General features: G+C 55.1%; 1 protein-coding gene across 1 annotated transcript in view; it reads right to left on the reverse strand.

The window, feature by feature from the left end:
- The window catches only part of GNPTAB (N-acetylglucosamine-1-phosphate transferase subunits alpha and beta), a 76,933-nt gene extending 74,399 nt beyond the window's left edge, over positions 1 to 2,534 (reverse strand). The window contains exon 1 of the mRNA XM_055118211.1: positions 2,293 to 2,534. Within this exon, the coding sequence (XP_054974186.1) occupies positions 2,293 to 2,409 (117 nt within the window). The 5' untranslated portion in view covers positions 2,410 to 2,534. The remainder of the gene's footprint in view (positions 1 to 2,292) is intronic.
- Positions 2,535 to 12,524: the final 9,990 nt, after the last annotated feature.

Consider the following 12,524-nt stretch of genomic DNA (forward strand, 5'->3'; position numbering starts at 1 on the left):
GGTTTCACTCACAGGTGGTCAGTGGAGGAAACAAAATAAACGAATCAAATAAAACCCAAGAACACGTATACAAGCAAATTAGGGGTGTCCAGAACGGACCGGGGAGAGTGGGAAAAGGCAGCAAACAGAATCCATTCTGTTGCTGATGAAGCTTAGACCTGCAGTGACAAACTTAAGGCGCACACGTGGGGCTTAATGACGCTATAAAAACCCTGGCGACAGTACAGCAAGCAGGTAGGGCATTTGCCTTGCACACAGCCAGCCCAGATGAGATCCCCGGCTCCCCAGATGGTTCCCCGAGCACCACAAGGAGTAATTCCAGAGTGCAGAGCCGGGAGTAAGCCCTGAGCATTGCTAAGTGTGACCCCAGACACAAAATAAATTTTAAAAAATAATATTATTATATTATCACTCTGGGTCAGCGATATAGAGGGGTTAAGTAATTCTTCCACTCCAAGTCTCTACACCCCACCCCTATCAAGAACACCATGAAGGGCCAGAGCTCTATACAGCAGGGAGGGCATTTGCCTGGCACGTGGCTGACCCGGGTTCCATCCCCAGCATCCCATATGGTCCCCAGGGGTGATTCCTGCGTGCAGAGCCAGGAGTGAGCCCTGAGCAGCCAATCCCCACCCCACCCCTCAAAACAAAAAGCCGTATGAGAGCGGGGCGTGTGTGCTTGGGATGTGAAGCCAGAGATCACTCCCCCTAGCACAGAACGGGTCCCCAAAGCTCAGCTCCGCAGCCCCTGGCTGGGAGCAGCCTCTAAACTCTCCTTGCAAGCTTGCCGGCGATAACAAGGGCGAGAAGGCGTGCCCCCACCCCAGCCCACCCCAAGAACTGAAAACAAAAAGCAAAAAACCACCGGATGAAGCGGCGAAGGGTGCTTCTACCTAGACCACCAGGCGGGCTTCCACGCCAGCAAACGTTTAAGCGCGCGGCGCCTCGCGCCTCGGAGAGGCTCCAAGGCCGTGGGAACACCTGGGTGTCCCCACCCCCCACCCCGCAAACCTGTTGCAGGAACCGACCGGGGAGCTGACAGCCTCACCCAACCCCTTTATTTGCACAATAAAAACGGATCCAAAAGGGCCGGCGGCTGGGCCTGCGGGGTGAACGATCAGCCTGTCCTGTGACTCTTGGCCCCGGCCCGCGCCAGCGCCTCCCCCAGCCCCCGGGCCCCGGGCCGGGGCTGGAGTCCGAGACTGCTGGGGAGCCCGGGTCACGTGCCGGGGGGCCCCCGGGCCGAGGCGGCTCCGGGGAGGGGGGCCCACCCCCACCCCACTCACCCCGGGGCTGCGCGACCTGTCACCGCGTGCGCGCAGCTACCAGCGGGGCCGCCCCAGCCGGCCGGCCCGAGGACCACGGACACAGCACGCCCCCACCCCCACCCCCCAAGGTGCAAAACCCGGTCCCTGGCGCACGCACGGTGGGCACAGGGCACTCGCCACCCCCACGCCCCGCGACCCGCCAGTCCACGGGCCCCGCACGGTGGCCCCCTGGGACCCAAGTCGCCGCGCGTGCGGGGAACGGGCTGAGATCAAATGTCTAGGGCCGGGTGGGCCGTGGGGGGCGGGGTTCGGGTGATCACGAGCAGGGACCCCACCAAGGGAAAGAGGCTATGGGAGAGTCTGGGGTAACGATGCCAAGTCGGGGGTCCCTGGAGGAGCGGGGAAAGGGAGGAGGGGAAAGAGGAGAGACGGGGGTGGGGGGGGGGGAGAGGCTATGGGAGAGTCTGGGGTTAAGACGGCAAGGAGGGGGTTCCCGGAGGAGGGGGAGGAAGGAGTGGGGGGGAGGAGGAGGAAGAGGAGGAGGAGGAGGAGGAGGAGGAGGAGGAGACCCCAAGGGGGCAAGAGGCTATGGGAGGTGCTGGGGTTCCCAAGGCAAGTCGGGGGTCCCAGAAGGAAGGGGAGGAGGGAGTGGGAAGGATAAGGAGGAGGGGGAGGAGGGGGAGGAGGAGGAGGAGGAGGAGGAGGAGGAGGAGGAGGAGGAGGAGGGGGAGGAGGAGAGACCCCACAGGGGCAAGGGGCTATGGGAGAGTCTGGGGTTACGGCGGCAAGTCGGGGGTCCCAGGAGGAGGAGGAGGAGGAGGACGGGGTGGAGGAGGGGGTGGAGGGAGAGGAGGAGGAGGGTGAGGAGGGTGCACGGAGGACACGGCCTGCAGGAGCAAGACCGACGACCTGGGGCCGCGGCAGCTGCACCCGGCGGGGCTGGGGCAGGGCCGGCCCCGCGCCCCCCCAACCGTCGGCGGCACGAGCGGGGCCCCGCGCCCCCCGCCGCCCGCGCCCCCCGCACCTCTCCGAACTGGAAGGCGGAGACGAGGGTGACGACGACGCCCACGAAGCAGACGTAGAGCCCATAGCGGTGCGACAGGCAGGTGTAGGTCTGGCGCTGCAGGAGCTTGAGCAGCATCCCCGCCCCGCGCGCTCGGCTCACAGCCCGCGCATCGCCCCGCCGCCCCACGGACGGACGCACGGACGCCCGGCGCCGCGGCCGCCGCTTCCGGGAGCCCGGCCCGGCCCGCCCTCGGCGCGGGGAGGCGGACCCGGCCCAGCTCGGAGCCGGCGCCGCCCCGGTGCGCCCGCGAGACGCGGCGGCCGCGCGGGAGCGGCAGCGCCACCTGCAGGGCGGAGGGGCGGCCGGCAGGCGGGCGGCCCCGTCTGCGCGTGCGCCGCGCTCCTGCCCGCCGGGCAGCCCGAGACCCCGCGGTCCCTGCCAGGAGCAGGGCTGTCAGGCGTCCGCGCGCGCGTGCGTGTGTGTCTGTGTCTGGGTGTGTCTGTATTTGTGTCTGTGCGGACCGTCTGTGTGTGTGCGTCTCTGTCTGTCTGTGTGTGTCTGTGTCTGTGTCTGTGTGTGTCTCTGTGTGTATGTAGTACAACGAGTAGGGTTCATGCACCCAGGAGGACAGTCCTTGCAAGGACCAGTGCTATCATGCTATGAAGAGTGTGTGTGTGTGTGTGTGTGTGTGTGTGTGTAGTAGTAGTAGTAGTAGTAGCAGTAGCAGTAGTAGTACAGCAGGCAAGGTTCATGCCTTGTACCTGGCAAGGCACCCGGGAGAGGACAGTCCTTGCAAGGAACAGTGCTATCATACTATGAAGATGTGTCTGTGTGTCCGTGTGTCTGCCTTTGTCTATGTGTAGCTCTGTGTGTCTGTGTGTGTCTTTGTAGTACAGCAGGTAAGTTTCATGCACCCAGGAGAGGATGGTCCTTGCAGGGACCAGTGCCATCATGCTATGAAGATTTCTGTGTGTATATCTGTATGTGTATCTGTGTGTGTGTAGTAGTAGTAGTAGTAGTAGTAGTAGTAGTAGTAGTAGTAGTACAGCAGGCATAGTTCATACCTTGCACCTGGCAAGGCACCCAGGAGGAGGGGACCCGTGCCTGCGGTGACCAGTGCTATCATGGCATGAAGACACGTGTGTGCGCGCCCTCTCAGCGTTTCCAATAATGGGGAGGCCGTGGTTTCTCAAAGTGCTAAGAGACGGCGGCCAGATAAATAGTACAGCAGGTAAGGCCCATCCATGCCTTGCACCTGGCGAGATTCTGGGAGCACATATGATGCCACATCTCAAGCACCACAAAGAATAATAATCCCCGAGCACCACAAGGTGCTTCCCCAAAACCAAAACCAAAAAACCCTGAGCATCAAAATGCTAAGAAGAAACTTTTCTCTCCGTTGCTTGAAAGGGGAACACCGATGCCAAAGCTGTTGTGGCTCAGGCACTTTATCTTGCACACCGCCGACCCGGCTTCCATCCTCGGCGTGGTCCCCTAAACCCTGCCTGCCAGCAGTGATCACTGAGCACAGAGCCAGGAGTAAGCCCTGAGCACCACCAGGGGTGGCCGGAAAACTGAAAGAGGGAAAAAAATTATTTGAAAGAGGAAACCTGTGCCGTGCCTCAATGCATCCATTTTCCCAAGGACTAGAAGTGTCCTGCCTTGCTTGGTGTGTGGGATCGGACAATGAGCTGGATCTTAGTCTGGTCACTTCCCCGAGAACCTGCTGACAGAGAGAAGAAGTAAATGACTGAGTATGAAGTATGACCCGGGCTGAGGATAGAGTTCAGGGCACTGGCGGAGCACACGCACTGCATACATGTGCAAGGCACTGCATACAACTAAAGCCTAACAACAGGGCTCCAAGAGGTATCTCAAGAGCTAGAGCACACATTTTGTGTGGGCGAGTCCAGGTTCCCAGGAGCTACCCCCAGCCCTCAGCCCCCGCACTGCCCGCTCTGACTTCTCCCAAAACGGTTCTGATAGGAGTCATGAGCTAGGACCACCGACGGATGGGCGGCATATAAATGCTCTGACACCAGGTTTTTCCTAGAAGCATGTCCTTTCCGAATGTCTATTTTGAGACGGATTTTATTTTTTTTTCTTCCAGTAGTCTCTGGTGTGGTGAGCTTTGCCTTAAGATCTAGTCACCCTGGAAAATAATACGTTCAAATGAACGTCCCTACCGCTTCAAAGCAGAGGTAGGCTTATCTTTGGATAAAACCAACTGCAGGAAATATTCAAAACATCCACTTTTACCCTGAAAGCCTGATGGAATTAACAGGCTTGCGAAAAAGAATTTGCTTCGGGGCCAGGAGTTAGTACAGTGTTTAGGGCACATGCCTAACCCACTGGACTCAGGTTCAAGTCCAAGAACACTGCTGGATACAGCCCTGGGGGCCCCCAGCACACGGAGCCACTGCAGCCGCGAGCCCTCCAGCCCTTGCAGTGGCCCAGCTGACCAGGACTCTCCAGCAGAAGGGCCCAGACAGATCACACAGTGTCGAAGGCACTTGCCTTGCAGGCTGCCAAGCCACCCTGAGCTCAGATGACCCAGATGCTCCCTTGACCTCCGAACCAGGAGTGAGTCCTGAGAACTGCTGGGTGTGGCCCAGTCAAAAAATAAGAACCAAAGAAATGTGCAGTCAGCGTCTCTTCTTTAAAACCTTGGCCTGTCCTGGGGCTAGAGAGATAGCGCAGCAGCGGTTAAAACTTTTGGCTTGTGTGTGATGAACCCACAAAGTGGTGCCCAGAAACAGCTCCTAAGCCCCCCTGCCCCCAAATCACTGTATCACTCTCATCCCGTTGTTCCTCGATTTACTGGAGTGGGAACCAGTAACGTCTCTATTCCTCTCAGCCTGAGATTTTAGCAGCCTCTCCTTACCCGTCTTTCCCAATGATTGGAGGCTCTTTCAGGGTCAGGGGAACGAGACCTGTCGTTACTGATTTTGGCATATCAAATACACCACTGGTAGCTTGCCAGGCTCTACCGTGCGGGCGCAATACTCTTGGTAGCTTGCCGGGCTCTCCGAGAGGTACGTATATATCTTTTACTGGATTTGGGATATGAATACGCCATGGGGAGCTTGCAAGGCTCTCCCGTGTGGGCAATAAACTCTTGGTAGTTTGTCAGGTTCTCCAAGAGGGAGAACAAGGGTATTAGATGTCACGTGCTCCCGGGAGCTTGGTCTTAGTCTCTGGATGTTGGCCGTTGGTGGGATTACAGGGCGCCGGGGGCAGTTTGTGGGTATGGCTGCCAAGCTCCTGGAAAATGCGGGGTATGGGTGGAGGAGGCCCAGTCCCAATCTGAGCAGGCTTGGAGATCTCAGCCCCAGGTCCCACACACATAATAAATAAAATGAAATAAAATAAACACACAAGTAAAAACAAAGTTTTGACATTTTGTTCTTTGTAGAAAATTTGCATTAATTTTGATCTTTCAGAATATTGCTGTGGAGCCAGAGAGATGTACCGGGGCAGACACTCGCCTGGCACAAGCTCCCAGTTTCATCCCCCAGGCCCACACCTCACAGGCCACACCCCTTTTCCTCAGGATCACCAGGACTGAGCCCTGAGCACTGAGCCAGGAATAAGCCTTGAGCATCATCTGGTGTGGTTCAAAAACAAAACAATTGTTGTCATGTCATCTCACTCAATTTTTTCCCTATGTTCCAACCAGAGTGCCTACAAGTGTCTCAAATATTTTTTCTGATTATAATAATAATAATAATAAATAATAAAATAAGATAAATAATAATTTTGTTATAAAGTAATAATAAATGTAAATAAAATAAATAATAATTCTAGATATTAATAATAATAATAATAAAGCTCTTGCTTGATCCCTGTCTCCTGAGCCAGTATGGTTGAACTTGAACAAAATAAATGTAAACATAATTTGATACACCCATCATAGCTACCTTGCACAGCTATTATCAAGATTGAATAAACAATATGCTTGTCATTGTTTAAATGCCTGGGATATTTTTAGTTGTTGGGAAAGTTAAGAAAAATACATTTGTTCTAGGTTCAACCTCCAGGTTCAATCTAAAAACCTAAAAAAAAGTTGAAGGGGGAAAAAACACCCACTTTGAAAACTCTGTTCCCTAAACAACGAGGCGTTTCTGCAGTTTGAAGATAGAATTCAAGAAGATTCAGGCTAACCTCACCATGAGCGGTGTGAACTGAGATTTTAAACCTTCAGGATCTGAACGGGGCGTCTGAGAAACACACTGGGCTTATCTGGAAACCTTTGAGCAGGAGATCTCAAAGGGCCCCAAACCCTAGAAGACAAACAGATGCAGGAGCCTGGCCACCCCCCACCGTGTGGCTCATCCCCTTCCTCAAAATCTGATAACTCGGATTCAGAGGAACTTTATCTGGGCTCCACATCCTCAGCAGGTCAGCAAAAACAAATGTGGTGGAAGCTCCTTCCCTATCCAGCCCCCAAGGAAGAGGTGACTGTTAAGAGGCCCTCTCGAGAAAAGAGAGGAGAAAACCTTCTAGAAAAGAGAGGAGAAAACCGTGTGTGTGTGTGTGTGTGTGTGTGTGTGTGTGTGTGTGTTTAAACGTAGGATACTGCTACTTATTCAGCCATTGATTAAGCTGATTGAACTGGGCATGAACTCCACATTACTTTTTTAAAAAAATTTTTTTAAATTGAATATCCGAGAGATAGACCATGGCAAAGCTCTTCATAATTGGGTTTCAGTCATACAACACTCCAGCAGCCATTCCTCCGCCAGTGTACATTTCCCACCCCCAATGCCCCCCCAGTCCCCCCGTTTCCCTACCCACCTCCAGCCTCCCTCTATGGGACGCACTTTCCCTCTTGCTCTCTCTCTCTCTCTCTCTCTCCTTTTCCTTTTATGCATCATCAAAATCTTGGTGTTTTTTTTTTTTTAAGAAGGTGGAGGTGGGTTAGGGCACTTGCCTTGCACCTGGCTGACCACCTAAGTTCGATCCCTCCCCCCCACCCCCCGCATCCCCTATGGTCTCTCGAACCCCAGCAGGACTAATTCCTGAGTGCGGAGTCAGGGGCCACACCGGGGCATTGCCAGCTGTGCCACCCCGCATCAAAGCTTAAAAAAAAAAAAAGAGGAGGGGAGTGGGCTGAGGGGACAGTAGCACGTGCTCTGTGTGACCCCGGAGAGCTGCCCAGTGAGGACCCTCCAAGACGGTGGGGTGGGGCCATGGGGACAGGGAGAGCTGGTGGTCAAGAGCATGCCTGGAAGGCAGGAGACCTGGGTGTGAGCTCGGAGAAGTCAGACGGGTTTAGGGAGAATAAATAAACAAAGTAATCTCGGGGCCAGTAGTAGAGAGAGGCGAGAGCAGAAAGATAAGAGCGTCCAGCCTTGGTGGCCCACAGAGAGTGGACGCAGCCGCCCCGGGAAATGCAAGTCACGGCGTTTGGTAGGTCAGCATCTGTCACTGCTCCACGGGCGTCTTCTGCACTGAGGGAACCTGCTAGAAGCCTGGGGGAGGGAACAGAATGGCTAAAGTTAGGCCATAGGTCAACCTTCTACGTGGGGCTCTGACATGTGGGTTGACAATAGCAGAGAGAGACAGACAGACAGACAGATAGACAGACAGACATAGAGACAGAGAGAAAGAAACAGAGACTCAGAGAGAGATAGAAAGAGTCAAAGGCATAGAGACAGAGACAGAGACAGAGAGAGCACTTTAGGGTGCACCCTCAGCACTGCCCCCAGCGGTGACCTTGAGCAGTGAGTGGGGGTAACGCCCTCCCCCCCCACACACACACCAGTACCACCAGGTGTGGGCCCCAAACTCACCTCAAAAACACCCCAAACCAAACCAACCCAAACCAACCGGCCCCAAAGCAGCTGCAGGGCTAGAGAGCAGAGACGGGGCTGGAGCGACGGGAAGGCAGAAGGGCCCTTGCACGTGGCCCGCCCAGGCTGCCCCCCACAGCGTCCCCTGAACCCCACCAAGAGCCAGGGCTAACCCCTGAGCTCCCAGGCCTGGACCAAAAACAATCAGAGGCTGGCACACAGGATAGGTGGATAGGCCCAGTCCCCACCTTCGGAGGTGGGGACTGGGAACAGATGGTCTCCTGAGCACTGCCAGGTGGAGCCCCCACGCCCTGAGTAATAATTACAAGCAGGAAGAAGGGGGCCCTTTCGGAAAGACTTTTTCTGTAAGGCATCACAATCCGGGCAACAGCTGATCCCCTTTGATCACTGTGGTACTGTCATCCCGTTGCTCATCGATTTGCTCGAGCGGGCACCAGTAACGTCTCCATTGTGAGACTTGTTGTTTCTGTTTTTGGCATATCCAATACGCCACGGGTTGCTTGCCAGGCTCTGCTGTGCAGGCGGGATACTCTCGGTAGCTTGCTGGGCTCTCCGAGAGGGGTGGAGGAATCGAACCCGGGTCAGCTGCGTGCAAGACAAACGCCTCACAGCTGTGCAATCCTCCAGCCCATCCCCTTTGATGTTTTGCAAAATTGCAAAAAAATAAAAATAAAAAGTGGGGGGGTTAGGGGTTGGAGAGATAGTATATACAGTGGATAGGGTGCTTGCCTTGCATGTGGTCGACCCGGGTCCGATATCCTTTAGCCCTGAGTACCACCAGGAGTAACTGCTGAGTGCAGAGCCGGCAGTAACCCCTGAGCGTTGTAAGGTGTGACCAAAAGAGAAAAAAAGAATTATGTATTGGACAAAGTATGGAGTCCGTATTGTGAGGGGACTGGACTTACTGTAGATCAGGGCAGGCTTCCTTGAGGAGGTGGTGCTAAAGACAAGGCTTGTCGAGTAGGAGGTGCCTGGGACTGAGCCCAGGACGTGGACCTGCGGTGTCCAGAGGATGAACTCCAGGATCTTCAGTGCCGTGACCTGCCGGGACTCGGTGATTCACTGGCTGTGGGAGCGGTGGGAGCCAACTGTGACTCAGGGCTTTGGCACAGACAGCCTGTTGCTCTCCAGCACCGCCTGACTCAGCAGAGGCGGCACGGGGCACCGCCCACGCAGCAGGCAGAGGTGCCCGCGCCAAACAGCACCCCAAGGCCGAGTTCCACAGACGGTAACAGGGCGAGATGATGGGGGAGACTCTTCCAGGCCTGGGTACTTCCAGGGAGAAGTGGGGAAAGGTCTTGGGACCAATCAGCTCCGCTTCCTTGGGGGAAGGGAAGGACACTGGTGCTGACCAGGAAAGGCCACTGACCAGTCAGGCCCAGAGGCCCCCAGATGGAGCACAGTGAGGGCGGGGTCAGCGCACGGGCCTTCACTTGGGGGTGGAAGCTTTCCTGAACAAGATTTAGGCTTGAAAAAGCCCTTCCTTCCCTCCTTCCTTCCCTCCTTCCTTCCCTCCTTCCTTCCTTCCTTCCTTCCTTCCTTCCTTCCTTCCTTCCTTCCTTCCTTCCTTCCTTCCCTCCTTCCTTCCTTCCTTCCTTCCTTCCCTCCTTCCTTTCCTCCTTCCTTCCTTCCTTCCTTCCCTCCTTCCTTCCCTCCTTCCTTTCCTCCTTCCTTCCTTCCTTCCTTCCTTCCTTCCTTCCTTCCTTCCTTCCTCCCTTCATCCCTCCATTACCTTCTTTATTTCTTCTTTGTTCCTCCCTTCACTTCTTCCATCTTTCTTCCCTTCCTCCCTTCTTCCCCAGCTCCCTTCCTTCCTCCCTCTCTCCCTCCCTCCCTCCCTCCTTCCTTCCTTCCTTCCCTCCTTCCTTTCCTCCTTCCTTCCTTCCTTCCTTCCTTCCTTCCTTCCTCCCTTCATCCCTCCATTACCTTCTTTGTTTCTTCTTTGTTCCTCCCTTCACTTCTTCTATCTTTCTTCCCTTCCTCCCTTCTTCCCCAGCTCCCTTCCTTCCTCCCTTCCTCCCTCCCTCCCTCCCTCCCTCCCTCCCTCCCTCCCTCTCCTTCCTTCCTTCCTTCCTTCCTTCCTTCCTTCCTTCCTTCCTTCCTTCCTTCCTTCCTTCCTTCCTTCCTTCCTCCCTTCATCCCTCCATTACCTTCTTTGTTTCTTCTTTGTTCCTCCCTTCACTTCTTCTTTCTTCCCTTCCTCCCTTCTTCCCCAGCTCCCTTCCTTCCTCCCTTCCTCCCTCCCTCCCTCCCTCCCTCCCTCCGTCCCTCCCTCCTTCCTTCCTTCCTTCCTTCCTTCCTTCCTTCCTTCCTTCCTTCCTTCCTTCCTTCCTTCCTTCCTTCCTTCCTTCCTTCCTTCCTTCTCTCTGACACAGAACTCTAATCCTGAGCCACACTTGCAGCAGCTCAGAACAGCTTCTCGCTGTTGCCAAAGAGTGAATGAAACAGAAATGTAAAGAAAAGCTTCCCTGCAGGACACGCACGGACAGAAGCTCCACCAACACGGAGCTCTCTGGGCCTTGGGGATGGGGGTGCGGAGCATCCCGTGTCCTCACAGGTGGGTGCGTTCCTAGCGCCACCTGCAGGCGGAAAAAGAAAAGGCAACATCTGCCCGCAATGTATCTCTGGCTCCCTCTTGTGGCGAAACATGATACTGTCACTAGGAAGAAACGTTTGCTGGGAATAATAGTTGCAGAGTTTCTCAGGGCGTGAATTCGGAGCCAAGAGCTAGTGAAGTGACAAGAACTGACTCATCCCCGAAACAGAGGTTCCAGAGGTGGTTTAGACTTTCCTAATCAGATGAACACACAGAAGATTTCAACCTGGAAGTGAATGGCCCCGGGGATGGGGACTCGGGCAGAGGCAGGGCAAAGCACCTCTATATTGCAAGGGTGTCAATGCAGTTGTGAAATCGCCGGAGCCAGCCTTCCTGGGCATGCGCCTGTCTCTGCCCAGCACGTCCTGGCTCTGGCCGTCTGCATCTTACACGCTGCGCCTTCCAGAAAAACTGTCAAGGATGCTCTGATATATGGTGACAGAGCTTTGGCAGTGCCCGGCAGTGTATTAGAAGGCATTGTAAGCCAATCACAAGGAAACAGCAGGGGCCCAAGCGATGCCAACCAATGCATATAATGGCAGCCAAATCCCCAGAGTGACGTCCTCCTGAGTACAAATCATGGAAGAACCGATCACTAAACCGGGCCCGGGGGTTGAGTTTTTTGTTTGCTGTTTCTTTGTTTGGGTTTGGTTATGAGTTTGGGGCTACACAGGGTGGTGCCCCAGGGCTCACTCCTGGCTCTGTGCTCAGGGCTCACTCCTGGCAGAGGCTGGGGACCATATGTGGTGTTGGGAGTCAAACACGGGAGAGGCTACATGCATTACCCGCTGTATTATTGCTCGGCTGCCCCGGATGCAGAAATTTTGAGTCAGTCATGTGTATGTGAGAAAATATTGGTGGGCTGTGGAATGCTCTGGAGCCTTCCTGCCCGCCTGTAGTCCAGCCCCTGAGGAGACCAGGAGCAGCCGAATGGCTGGAGCTACACGACCACCAGAATGAGAGAAAAGCCCTAGGAAGTTTGCCTTTTAGTTCGTATTTTCCTCCTCCTGGCCTGCAATGGTTTGTGACCTTGTATTTATTTGTGGGGGGTGGGGGCAGGTTGATCCCCATCTCAGCAGTGCTCAAGGCTTACTCCTGGTGGTGCTCATGGCACCATCTGGGGTGCCAGGGAGCCAACTCAGGTTGGCTGCAGGCAAGACAAGAGTCTGGCGGGCTGAGCTACCTCCCCAGCCCAGTTCTCAACACCTGTTTGTTCATTTTTAATCACAGAAAGGCTTTGCTTGTTTGGGGGCCATATACAGGTAAGGCGAATGCCCTGCTCACTGCACCATCTCCCTGGCCCTGCAAGGGAGAGCTGGCCCGTAGGAGGGAGGTTTAAAGCCTTGGGCAGAGCTAACTAGATTCCACAGGAATGGATGCATAACCCTGGGCGCTAGAAAATTGCTTCCAACAAAAGCTGGGCCTGGAGTGACTCGCATCGGTTTCGGTTTCCTTCTCTGACAAACACTCTTAGCTTTACTTTACGACTGGGTTAGGCTTGTAAACTCAGGAGAGGACTTGTTTTCAATTAAGGAGCATAAGGAGGGGAGGCAGATGCTCTCTTTCCTCCTCTCATCGTTGGTTCTCTGGCAAGAGACAGATGAACAAGTTACCATAGAACCCCTCGGCCTCGGACCCCTCCCGCAGAGCCCCTAGCTTGATGCTAGGACAGGTGATTCTCAAGCCCTTTAATAAAGCCGACTTCCTCCCCCTCCCTCCCTTCCTCCCTTCCTCCTCCCTCCCTCCCTCCCTCCCCTCCCCCCCTCCCTCCCTCCCTCCCTCCCTCCCTCCCTCCCTCCCTTCCTTCCTTCCTTCCTTCCTTCCTTCCTTCCTTCCTT

This window comes from Sorex araneus, chromosome 10 (assembly GCF_027595985.1).
Source record: "Sorex araneus isolate mSorAra2 chromosome 10, mSorAra2.pri, whole genome shotgun sequence".
Taxonomy (NCBI): domain Eukaryota; kingdom Metazoa; phylum Chordata; class Mammalia; order Eulipotyphla; family Soricidae; genus Sorex; species Sorex araneus.